This window comes from Neovison vison, chromosome 3, assembly GCF_020171115.1.
Source record: "Neovison vison isolate M4711 chromosome 3, ASM_NN_V1, whole genome shotgun sequence".
Classification (NCBI taxonomy): domain Eukaryota; kingdom Metazoa; phylum Chordata; class Mammalia; order Carnivora; family Mustelidae; genus Neogale; species Neogale vison.
This window is the reverse complement of record NC_058093.1, coordinates 219,471,807-219,484,482: the sequence shown is the minus strand read 5'-3', so window position 1 is coordinate 219,484,482 and position 12,676 is coordinate 219,471,807. Positions and strand designations below refer to the sequence as shown.

Here is a 12,676-nt window from a genome sequence, read left to right as displayed (position 1 = left end):
CCTGGGATTTCAGGGTCATGTACTAAGTGCATATTTGTTACCATAGGACACTGCCAGCTGTTTTCCAAAGTGACTCCCTGATTTTCCATTCTGACAGACAATACGTGAGACTTCCAATTGCCCCACATCCTCTCCTGCCCTTTGTATAATCTGGTTTCTTTTAGCATTAGCCATTCTAGCAGGTGCATGGTGGTAATTCTTCTGGTTTTAATTTGCATGACCATAATTACCAGTGATGTTGAACACCTTTTCATGTTCTTATTTGCCATCATCTTCTCTCAGCTTTTGTATGAGAAAGCCTTATTTCACCTTCATTGTAGAAAAACATTTTTGCTGGATATTGAATCCTATGCCGAAAGTTTTTTGTTTTTTGTTTTAGATTTCAGTATCTCAAAGCGCTCCTTTGACTTACAGCTTGTACAGTGTCTAGAGATGTCTGCTCTGGCTTTGTTCCCTGTATATCATCTTTCCTTTCTGCCTGCTTTCAGGATTTCATGTTCATTTTTGGTTTTCAACATTTGACTCTGATGTGTCTGGGTGTGTTTTTTGTTTGCTTTTTAATTTTTGTTTTTATTTTTTAATGTTTTAGATTTTATTTATTTGACCGAGAGAGAGAGGGAGAGAGATCACAAGTAGGCAGAGAGTCAGGCAGAGAGAGAAAGGGAAGCAGGCTCCCTGCTGAGCAGAGAACCCGATGTGGGACTCGATCCCAGAACCCTAGGATCATGACCTGAGCCAAAGGCAGAGGCTTAACCCACTGAGCCACCCAGGCACCCCTAATTTTTGTTTTTAAACTTATTTGTTTACTATTTGCTGAGATTCTTAGACCACCTTTCGTTAACTTGAGAGCACTCTTAGCCATTCATTATCTCTTCAAATATTTCTTCTGCCCCCTTCTCTTTTTCTTCTCTTTCTAGAACTCCAGTGGTTAGATCACTTGATATTGTCCCACAGCTACTGGATTCTCTGTTCTTAGCTTTTTTATTTTTCTTTTTTTTTTTACCTGCTTCTTTTTTTTCTCTTTGTTTCATTTTGCATGATTTCTATTGACCTATTTTCAAATTTATTGATTCTTTCCTCAGCTGTCTGACAGTTTTATTTCATCTCTGATAGTTTTATTTCTAGCATTTATATTTGACTCTTTTTAGTCTCCATCTCTCTGCTGGAATTTCTAATCTGTTCAGGCATGTTGTCCATCTTTTCCATTATGTCGTTATTGTAGTAACCATGTGGCACCTGTCTACTAGCTCTAACATCTGCATCATTATTGAGTCTGATCCTACAGATTGTCTTATCACTTGACCATGAGTCCCCTTTTTTTTTGCTGTTTTTCTTTTCTTTTTTTGCTGCTTCCTTGCTTGCTTGTTCTGTGTGTGTTTTAATATTTTGTTGAATGCCATACATTGTGTATAGAAGAACAGTACAGACTGAGTAAATAAGATTTATACCTGGAAATGGGCAGGCCCATTTAGTGTGGGGACTGAGCCATTATATCAGATGAGCTGGGTTTGGGTGTTATTGTTTCTGTCTTTACCCTCAGTGCACACCAGCCTTCAAATTCTTCCAGCAATAGGCTCCTGTTACCTTGTGATTAGTGTGGAGCCTGGGATGCCCATGGTTTTTCTTTTTTCTTTTTTTTTTCTATTCCACTGTCGGCTTTGAGTAGCTCCTATGTACCTTCGCCAAAGAGGGGATCTTTCTCTGAACTCTTTCCCCTCCCTCAGTGGTAGACAACTGTTGTTACTTGGTGCTGTGCTCCTGGTGAGCTGAGGGGGCTCCTTGGGCCTCCTGCCTCATCCTCTGTGTTAGAACGTTGCTGGACCTCAGACGTGGGGTCTTTCCGGCATTCCCACAGACCCCCTCCATCTCCCGCAGTCAAACACTGCCTTGTATCTCCAGAAAGGGAATTTCCCCTGCCCCTCCCAGCGGGTGGCAGACCTCTGCTTTGCATTGGTACAGGACCTGGGGGCTCAGGGCAACCAGGGGCTGATGGCTTTTGCCTCTGCTTTTCCCTAAGAAGCAGTGGATCTGCCTGGCTACTCTGGCAAAAAGGAGAGAGTCTCCTGCTCCCTCCACAGAGGCAAACAGATTTTACTTCTACCCTTTCTACCCTCAACGGCGCTGCGGACAAGAGGATTTGCTACTCCTCCCACAGCCACTTGAGGCCTTTGTCTCTTTTGAGAGGAAGGTCCAGAAGCAGGCGGTGTTTCACACTTGTCCCCCAACAGCCGTGTTCTGTACAAGTGCCACCCAGGGGGTCTCTATGGTCTCCTTCCCTATCCCAGTCATTCCTTTTTTTTTTTTTTTTAAGATTTTATTCACTCATTAGAAAAAGAGAGAGAGAGGGAGAGCACAAGCAGTGGGAAGAGGCAGAGGGAGAGGGAGAAGCAGACTCTCCGCTGAGCTGGGAGCCTGACATGGACCCTCCCAGGACCCTGGGATCACAACCTGAGCCGAAGGCAGATGCTTAACCGGCGGACAGAGCCCCCCAGGTGCCCTAGAGCCTTGTGGGCTCTGGGTGGAGGTACGCACAGAACTGCTTGCAAGTGGGTGTAGACTCCTGCTGTGTCTGGGGCCCCTGCTCATTCTAGACTGAGAGGCTGGCCCACATTCAACCTCTTAGCTCCTTTCTTCTTCCTGCCTTTTTTGGTGGCTACCTCTTCCTCTCACGCTCTGTGAAAGATGAAACGCTTTGTGTGGCCTGACTCTCCTCTGAGGGGCTTCTTCACTTTTTAGAGTTAAATACGCTGGTTGTTTTGACACTTTAGCCTTCTGATGGGTTGAGGAAGAGTTTTGAGCTTTTTCCCATTGTTTGGATGGAAGCAGCATTCTCTTACTGCTTTCAACATACCAAAGGGAAGTGGAAGTCCACCCAAAGCCTGCTTTTTATTTTTTTTTTAACCTTTTTTTTTTTTTAGATTTTATTTATTTATTTGACAGAGAGATCACAAGCAGGCAGAGAGAGAGGCACGGGGAGTGGGGGGTGGGAAGCAGGCTCCCCACTGAGCAGAGAGCCCGATGCAGGGCTTGATCCCGGGACCCTGAGACCATGACCCGAGCCAAAGGCAGAGGCTTAATCCACTGAGCCACCCAGGCACCCCCAAATCCTGCTTTTTAAACCCCAGCCCTGCACTCCCCCTCAAGGACTTTCATTTCCAGGATCTTGTTCACAATTCTTGTTCACACTTCGCTGACTAAGATGCAGGGAAGGGGTTGTATCCCCTTCCTAGAAACCCCCAGTCCAAAAGGGGAGTCCACAGCAGCCAAATGTGCTTCATGCAGAGTGAGCAGAACCAAGCGTTTCCCCCAGGCAGAGAGTCACTTCTTATGCCACAGTGTGTGTGGGGACCCTTGCGTGAGTACTGCACCCCAGGTATCGGGGATGCCCGAGCAGCTGGAAAGTCCTTCTCTTTTTTATGACTTCACCTCATCAAGTGTCTCCCTGCAAAGAGGCCCCGTGTTTACATGTGCTTCATCTCATCTGTCCTCACGCGTCTCTGTGATACGGGAACAGGTGGCAGCCTCTCCATCCTCCCAACTGAGAGAGGCAAGAGTTCTGGAAGTAAGGTGCAGCCCCTGGGGTCACAGAGTCCAGCTGGTTCCGAACCAGACTCTTCTGACTCCAGCCCGGCCCCCACATAGGGAGCCCCATGTCAGGCTCCCAGCTCAGTGGAGATTCTGCCCCCACAGCACAGCCACTGTGCTGTGTGCTAATTCTAAGGTCTCCTGGGCAAAAAAAAAAAAAGCTCCACAGTCATTTGTTCAGGATTTAAGCTATTCATTCTGTGATTTGATCCTGAAACATAAAACAGTCTGGCTTTATAGACGAAAAACATACCAAACTGGATCGTGTTCGTTAGGAAGAGTTTTGTTCATAGCAGGTTGGAAAGTGAGCCCTGTGGTTGTGCCCCAGACCAAGGGCCTGTGTCCTTTTGTCTCCCACAGCTCTCGTTGGCGCCTGCGGAGGGAACTACTCGGCTACAACCTCCGTGGTGTATTCCCCTGACTTTCCTGACACCTACGCCACGGGCAGGGTCTGCTACTGGACCATCCGGGTGCCGGGAGCCTCTCACATCCGCTTCAGCTTCACCTTGTTTGACATCAGGGATTCTGCCGACATGGTGGAGCTGCTGGACGGCTACACCCACCGCGTCCTGGTCCGTTTCAATGGGAGGAACCGCCCACCTCTGTCCTTTAACGTCTCTCTGGATTTTGTCATTTTGTACTTCTTCTCTGATCGCATCAATCAGGCCCAGGGATTTGCTGTCTTATACCAAGGTAACCCTTCCCAGCCTCCTTGAGGGCCCTCCAGCAGCACCCTGTGGTGCCCCCGGGCACCAGGGCGGGTCTTGATGGGGCTGCGAGGCAGGGGCTACGGGCTCAGCTTGCAGATCTTCCCACCTCCCGCTTCAAGACTTGCGTACATTCACAGAAAAGAGCAACACCTCTCAGTTTCCCTGTGTTAGTTGTTCTGAGGACAGTTTTCATGGCAGGGTTGAAAGAACTGAAAGGAAGAGCTGAGACTGATAGAATTAGAAGGCTTTAGAAAGGTCATTTGGTCGATCCTTCTGCCTCTCGACATCCCAGCCAATCCCAGAAGACTAGTTCCCCATCTTTCTCCGGACCCTCCTCAGGGACACCTGGGTGGCTCAGTTGGAACAGCATGAGGCTCTTCATATCCGGCCATGAGTTAGAGCTGCATGTGAGGTGTAGAGATTACTTTAAAAAAATAAACTTTAAAGAAGAAAACAAACGACAAAAAAAAAACCAATATACCTTAAAAAAACAACAACAAAAAACACCCCTCGTAAGGTGGAGCCCCGCTCTCTGCCCTCTGGTGTGCTCAACACGGGCCCGGCCCAGCTCTCTGCCAGCACGTGAGAAACAGGGGCGTCTGAGACCTGGTCTTTCTCCCGGATGCTGAGGGCCTTGGGAAGAGCTCAGTCAGCCTGTGCTACAGAAGTCAGAGGGAGGAGGCCTTCCCGCAGGTGGGAGGGACAGTCTTGAGAACAGGTAGGATTTAGGTCAGTAGATAGGAAGGAAGGAGGCATTCTGGGCAGAGGGCACCGTAACTGAAAAGGCACAAGGAAAACAAGAACGCAGGCTCAGGTGTCCTCGAAGAGACCAGTCAAATGGTTAGAAGTTGACAGGTCCTGCCTTCTGGGGCTTTCTGGGCCAGAGCCTGACAGGTTCTGCTTTGGGGCCAGTGGGGTCAGTGGAGAGAACTACACACAGAAACGAATCAGGAAAAAATGCCTTCTCTTCCTAGCCAGTGCCGCCTCCTCTGAACTTCTCCGTTGTCGGCATCAGCTCTCCCCCATCTTAATTTCTTTGATCTTCCAGCCGTCAAGGAAGAGGCGCCACAGGAGAGGCCCACTGCCAACCAGACGCTGGCCGAGGTGATCACGGAGCAGGCCAACCTCAGCGTCAGCGCAGCCCGGTCCTCTAAAGTCCTCTACGTCATCACCACCAGCCCCAGCCACCCACCCCAGACCGTCCCAGGTAGCAGTTCCCAGACTCCAACAAAGGGGGTGGAAGCCACGGGCCTCGAGGGCAGTGCTCTGGGCAGTTAGAGAAGGAGCTCTCTTCCCAGGCAGGTTGTAGGTATTGGCTCTGTGACTGTCCTGGCTGTTGAGGGACATTTTCTCACTAGCTTGATTCCTTAGTCCTTAGGAGAAGGTGCTCACGTTCAAAGATCCAGCATGTGTGCCTTTTGTAAGTTGTGATTAATCAGCTAAGCCAGGGTTTTCCCACTCTGAGGATGTCTTTCTAGAATGAGTTGCAGCTCCCTCAATTCACCGGCTCATTCATTCATTCATTCCTTCATTCAGAAGACATGTGAGCACTTCAGTGCTATCATAGGCACCGGACTGTAGAATGAACCAAACAAACAATGCCCTTCCCTCCCGTGGCTTGTAAGTGGGAGGAGACAGACAAGAAGCAAAACAACAGATCAGACAGTGACAAGAGCTAGAAGAAAAGTCATGCGGGAGAGGGATGAGATGTCTGTGGTTGAAGCTGGGTAACTTGGTGGGCTACATACTTCCGTTTTTCTCTTTCGTGCCTGGGAAGATCTAGCCGAGGGTTTTCCCCTGCAGGACCCGCTTAGGTCAGGGAGGAGAGTCCCTCCAGTGCTTGCTCTGTGTTGCTTGCTTTATATCCTGGTAGGATTTCACAGATAAGGAAGCTGAGGCCCAGAGAGTTTATGTAACTCATCTGTGATCGTACAGTGATTCCACTGGTAGAGACGTAGTATATAGCACCCCTCTCACCTCCCAAGTTGAATGCACTTTGGACCACACTGCCTGCTCCTCTCCAGGAGGGCGCTCTAGAACAAGGCGAGGAGGTCAGAAGGCCCAGGCTCCTTGCCCACCCAGCTCTCAGCTGCCTTTGGTGGCGGCCCCCACCTGCAGGGGGGTCTTTAGCCACACCTGCATTTCTGAGCTTCCAGTGGTCACTCGAGGCTTCCAACAGACCTCCTTCTGAGAACGGAGCTCAGATAGGTCCTATCTTCTGTGCTTGCAGGATGGACAGTGTATGGCCTGGCAACTCTCCTCATCCTTACGGTCACAGCCGTTGTAGCAAAGATACTTCTGCACGTCACATTCAAGTGAGTATGAAAGCTGCCCAGTGCCACGAAGGGAAGGCTCAGAACTCCTCTATCACTGCACTTCCTTCGTCTGGGTACGACTGTAGTATCAGAACGTGATGCCAAAGTCCTTAGTTCTGGGCAGCACAAGGCAGTACGCATTCCTCATTCTCCATAGAGTGAAATGTACAACTGGACAAATCTCACCGAGGTCTGCGTTCGCTCCTGGCTCACAGGATATGATTTCAAGGAGGATTGAAACAGCCTGGGCATAAAAAGCAACAATTTCCATTTTTTTGACTTGTGCTGTCCCCTTAAAGGGATTGTCATGTTAGAACAGATTTCTGAGACACTACCATGGCTATTTCCTAATGCCTTCTGGAAACTGGGAAACATTCTTAGGAAGAGAATCCTAACATTTTATTAGCGATTGCTTAACAATTATGCAAGAACAATGAAGAAGCTTCATCCTCCAATTCTGACTGATGCGGGAAAACAGATATTCCCTTCCCTTGCTTTGCTGCTCAGGTGGAACAGTTCCGCCTTTCAGGAGCGGAAGCAGTTGTCTGTGCTCCTGGTGTTCGTGACATTCCAGAGAAGAGCTGTGATTTTTTTTCACGACCCCTACTCTGTCTTTCCTATGGCTCCCCCCGCGCCGCCCAGTTTTACTGGGCTATAATTGATCGACAGGCTTTCTGTATTTCAAGGCCTTTCCTGAATGTTGCTCTTATAAATACACCTCTTTCCTGACCTTCTCACTTGCCCTCTGCCACAGAACTTTTCATATGTGAAATGCCTGCTCCTCCTTTTTGTGAAGGCTGCACAAAGCAAAGGCCCTTCTACACTGCACTTTGCATTTTTGTAGGCCCTTCTACACTGCACTTTGCATTTTTCAGTGGAAACAGGGTCTTTTTTAATGATTCCTGAGCTCATGCCTGAGCTTCATATATATATCTGTCTATTGAAGTCACAAGTCACACCATCTGGGGAGCCTCTCAGATGCAGCAAGAGAGCAGGAGGCTGTCTGTGGGGCCCGGCACCTCGCCACCCACCAGGGCCCCACAGCGCCTGTCTAATGCCTCTGTGACACTGGAGTCCCTCTGCAGCTTCCCTGCCAGGCAGCCCTTGGCGGCGGGGGGGGGGGGGGGTGACATGGGGGAGCTGGGACACATGTTGGCAGTAAGGTAGGATCTGCTTCAAGCAGAGAGACTTTGGCTCTATCTTGTTTTAATCAGGGGGACTTCCAGGTACATGTCATTTGAAGAAAGTTCTTCTATTTAAAAAAGGGGGGCAGGGGATTTGAAAACTCATCATCTCTAGGCCAGCCCCTTGAAGATTTGAATAACTCTTCCAGCAAGAAAGTTCTTTGTTATACTAAAGCTGGAATCTGTGCTGTGGCATTTCCTTCCCACAGACACATTTCATTCCCACGATAGCCCTTCAGACCTCCAGGGGCATCTATTAGGCCTCTCCGGAGGCTTCACCTCACTGAATGCCCCGTGTCGTAGGAACAGGTATCTCAGGAGACGGAAGGTTGTTGGGAGATCTTTGTTGTACCCTACTTGAAATACTAAGTTGTTTTCGTTTGACAGATCCCATCGTGTTCCTGCCTCAGGGGACCTTAGGGATTGTCATCAACCAGGGACGTCAGGGGAAATCTGGAGCATTTTTTATAAACCCTCTACTTCGATTTCCATCTTTAAGAAGAAGCTCAAGGGTCAGAGTCAACAAGATGACCGTAATCCTCTTGTGAGTGACTAAAAGCTTCCCACTCCATGCCCAGGACACGAGGTCCCTCCGAGCTCAAGGCCACTGGGGACCCGTGGTTTCCTCAGACCGACTCTCCCTGCCTCTCCCTCAGCCTCTGGCAGCCTCTGCAAGAGCGCTGTCCTACGGGCTGGGAAGGGATGTCCTGCTGCAGAGGCAGGCCTAGCCTGGACTCCCCCTGCTCCATCGCTGCACTTAGGAGAGAGAGACCCAAAGTCCCAGGGTCTGGGCCCTCCCTGTGCTGCTCTCTCTCTCTCTCTCTCTCTCATCTAGAATGGGGGTGTCGGGACAGGGACTGAGAATGCAGAGATGGTTGTGTCTGGCACTGGGCTCAGGTACCTTCTAGATGACTGTAGGGTGGTGGGTAGTTGTAGTGTATGCTGAGTCTTGCTTGCTTGTTTTCTGTTTTGTCCACTCAGATCACTTTCTCCTGGTCTTTATGGGAGGATTCTGAGGTTCTCTTGGGGGTTGGCCTGGTCCTAGATTCCTGGGCATTAGCACCCGAAAGCATAAAGAGGGCCCATGCTCTGTGCTGACTCTGGGGCTTTGCTCTCTGGGTGCTGGATGAGGGTGGGCCTCCTCTAACCTGGGAGAGCATGGGAATTGACCCCCCAGCATATCAAGCCTGCACCCTGCCACACACGGACTTCTTTCCAAAGCTTGGTGATCACAGAGCAAGCCACACAACAGACTTTCCTGAAAGCTTTTATAGGCTCAGTGACTCCTCATTATATGGGGTTGCCCGGCCTTGCCCCTAGCAGCTCATGATCCTATGGAACCTGAGCTGGGCCTGTCTCTCCGTGATTCTCCAACTCCCCGTTCAGAACAGGGAGTATAAAGGTTGTGGCTTAGCCGTGAGCCAGCATTAGGTGTGACATGGGTGTCAGCAGTCCCCCTGCAGGCATCACTCATTTTAAAAGATGACAAACCACCCTGCGGCCTGTGTTCTCTCTGGTCCCCTCCTCCCCTTTGTCATGGGGACCCAGTGTGGCCTGGAATAGCTCAGTGGGGAGCGGGAGGGCCCTTTTCCCTAGCCCCACACTGCCCTGCCCTTCAGATGGGGAAGAGAGTCTCAGAGAGTGGCATGAGGGCAGAGAGGGAGGTTTTGGGCACTGGAGACCCTCGAGTTTAGGCCTCCCAAGATGGAGAGGTGCAGCCGCAGTGGCTGCTGGTCGGGAGGAAGAGCTGTCCCCCATTTAGAAGTCCCCATCAGCCAAAGTAGGCTTTGTCAACAGCAGCTGAGAAGAGCCGCCGGGGCCTCTGAAGGCCAGTCCTGGGCCTTCGTCAGAGCACGACTCTCCCAGAGGCACCTGGGCACTTGGGCCTTGGAAACCACAGGTTTCCGCCTTGGAGCACTTTGCCTACCTCCCCCAGATCCCTCAGCTACTGCCTGCTGTGGCTTTCTCCGGGGTTCTGCCATGCTGGCGACCTGTGTGCACCTGGCTGCTCCCAGAAACACCGTGTGGGGCCAGCAGGGAGGGGTCTGCAGTGAAAGGTGACATGCAGCAACCAGGGGAGATGCTGGGAGCTGGCAGGCAGAGGGGCACAAGAGAGGGGCAATGGGAAAGCGTGTCCATGGGAGGGCAGGGGCACTGCCCGAGCCACCGTGTGAGGCCCGCTGCGGGCTCAGAGCCGCTCAATGCCGTCTTCACGCTTTGATCTGGAAAGGGTGATTACCCCGGAGCAGCTGTCCACCGGCCGCGGGTCTGCATACAGAGGCCTGTCCCACACGGCTGGAAATACACTGACATGTGCTGTCTCCCCTTCACGCTATTCCCAGCTGTTGCGGAATCTCCTCTGAACCAAGTGTCAGGTGCGTGCAGTCACAAAGGGCCCTGTGCCCTGAATAGATCCATTCACAGCACAAAGGGAATATGGAATTTAGCCCCTGGAGGGGGTCGCCTGGCCCAGGAGCAGTTGTTCAGCCGCTTAGGGCTTCCTGTGGCCATTGGCCTTTGGGGCATCCTGTGCCCCACCCCCCAACCTTACACAGGCAGGGTGTTTTCTGAGTCTGCAGCTGGAGCAACCCGTTCTGAGACCCGGAAGTGCTTGTGACGCCCCAGTGCCCTCCTTCCTGCTGGCCCTGGCACAGCCCACTGCCACCAGGATCAGCTTACTGTCCAGGGAGCAGCCCCAGGAAACCTGGGGGAGAGGCCATAAATTGGCCCAGGCCCAACCCCCACAGACACCTTGGCCTCAGTGTTGCCTCGGCCCTGCTCAGAACCTGTCATTGACACCCCCATGAGGGTGCCCTGTAGCTAAGTAAACATCTGAGGGATACACTGTCCCAGAGAAGGTGAGGTGTCCTCCCGGGAGCACCATAGGAAGCCCACACTTGGTCTTTTAAGAAACGACTTTAGAGAGAAGTGAGGTTTGGAAAGTCTGGAAAGCCTGAAAGGATATCACGGATCACATAGATTAGGAAAGAAGAAGGGGAGGGACTCTGGGGACAACTGTGGCCTGCCACTTTGAAAGCATCCTGCCCAAGGCCTTCACCCTGAAGTGATGGAGGGAACCAAGGCTGTGGCAAGTGATGCCTCTGGGCCTGGGTGCCCTCCTCACCCCTTCTCTGCAGAATCTAGGCCCTTGCCTTCTCAGCCTGTGCTGCCAGGGAAGGGAGGGCTGCCGGCAGCTGATGTTGTTGCCTCTGTGGTAAATGCCTGTGGCCGGCTGGGACCATGGTCTTAGCTGCGTTTCACAGTGTCTTTGGCCCCTCTGGAAGGTGCATGGCACCCTGTGTTCTTCCCTGAGCACCCAGTCACTTGCAGAACAGAGGTGTAACCATGTCTCCTCCCTCTCTTGTCAGGACAGGGTCAAGGCCTCTCTATGGGTGTGAGCAAGGTGACGGGGCTGCTGTAACTTCTGAAGTGTGGGCTCTGGCTCAAGACTCCAATCAGCCAGAAACCCACAAAGATCAAAGCACTAGCGAGTACAGCTGTTCTGTCCCTCAGGCCAAGCCCATACGGCCCCACCCACTCGCCCCATTGCCAGCCCAAGGCAGGAGCTGGCCTGACCTTGCCACCCGGCCATCCTGACATGCCAGCGGGCACAGTGGCCATCACCAAGCCCTGGGCGTCCTGGGCACTTACCTTCACGAGCACTTAGCAGTGGACGGCCTCCGAGATCCTGTCCCCTTGTCTGATGAGGCCACCACGGGTCTTGAACCGAGGCCGGCCAGCTCCCCACCCCATAGCCCAGGCAATTGCCACCCTCTTGGGTTTTGGATCTCCTGTTTGATGTTCGATCTCTGCTTTTGTTACTACCTTGAGAACTTTTAACCTTTTGATTGTTTCCTCTGGTGGCTTTGTTTACCTTCCTCACTGTTCTACCTCCTGGCCGGGTCTCTCAGCCTAGCAGCCCTGGCACGGGGTATTTCTCAAACCTTCCAGCTGCAGCTGCCTCCGCCTCGGCCTCCGGTGGGACAGCTCAGGGGTGACGATGGGGCCTCACCCCACTGCCTGCAGACGCCAGGGGAGCCCATCTCACAGGCTTCTGTGTTGCCAAGTTGAATATACTCAACAAGGCAGAAGTGGGGTGTGGAGGAAGCTCCGAGGTAAATCTGCATCAGAAAGGATGTGTCTTCAGGGGCACATAGTGGGGGACCCTTTCTCTTCCTGCACAGCTGCCGTCTTGGGGTTCACGCAGCTTCAAGACCTGCCACATCCAGACTCACCTGCCCACAGGGATCTTGACTTTGGATGACAAGGCTTTATTTGTAAATATGCTCTTAATATGCAACTTTGAGAATAAAATAGAAACATCATGTATTTTAAAATATAAGATGAAGTGTGACGCACTGTATACAATTTAATATATATTTTTAGGATTTTGTTATTTAAGAAAATGGAATGTAATGGTACTTAACTTTTACAAAAGAGAGAAAAATGTTATTTTTACTGTCTGGAGAAAATAAATATTCTCACTGTTGTAGAAACAGCAACGGGCCCTAGCATGTCGTTTTTGTAGGGGTGCTCCCAGGACCCCGCGACGAGGGGGGGTGTTGCGTGCTGGCCGACCGAGCGCTCTTCTGAAATCTTTGCAAAATGTCCAGGCCTCACTGTTTGTGCAGTTTTTCCTGCTCATGTCCCCAGCTTTCCTCAGGTCTCCTCATAGCTTTGACCCATGGTGGATCTTCAAGCAGGTCAGGTCGGAGGAGTTGAATTTCCAGGTGAACACCTTGGAACCAGAGGCTGGTCATGGCAAGAGGAAGGCACTTTGTGCTCAGAAAGACGTAGGTCTGAATTGACCTTGGGTGGATCAGTCCACTTCTTGGCCTCAGCTTCCCCTCCTGTAAAACAGCGTCGTGTTTGTGCTTCAAAA

General features: G+C 51.3%; 1 protein-coding gene across 2 annotated transcripts in view; it reads left to right on the top strand.

Moving 5' to 3' along the window:
* KREMEN1 (kringle containing transmembrane protein 1) overlaps positions 1-12,296 on the top strand; it is a 66,163-nt gene extending 53,867 nt beyond the window's left edge. The window contains exons 6-9 of one of the 2 annotated variants that reach the window (XM_044243996.1): positions 3,946-4,278; positions 5,344-5,502; positions 6,526-6,610; positions 8,182-12,296. In XM_044243996.1, coding sequence (XP_044099931.1) covers positions 3,946-4,278; positions 5,344-5,502; positions 6,526-6,610; positions 8,182-8,350 — 746 coding nt within the window. In that variant the 3' untranslated portion in view covers positions 8,351-12,296. Of the gene's footprint in view, positions 1-3,945; positions 4,279-5,343; positions 5,506-6,525; positions 6,611-8,181 lie in introns of both variants that reach the window. The other variant, XM_044243995.1, reaches the window with a different exon arrangement.
* Positions 12,297-12,676: the final 380 nt, after the last annotated feature.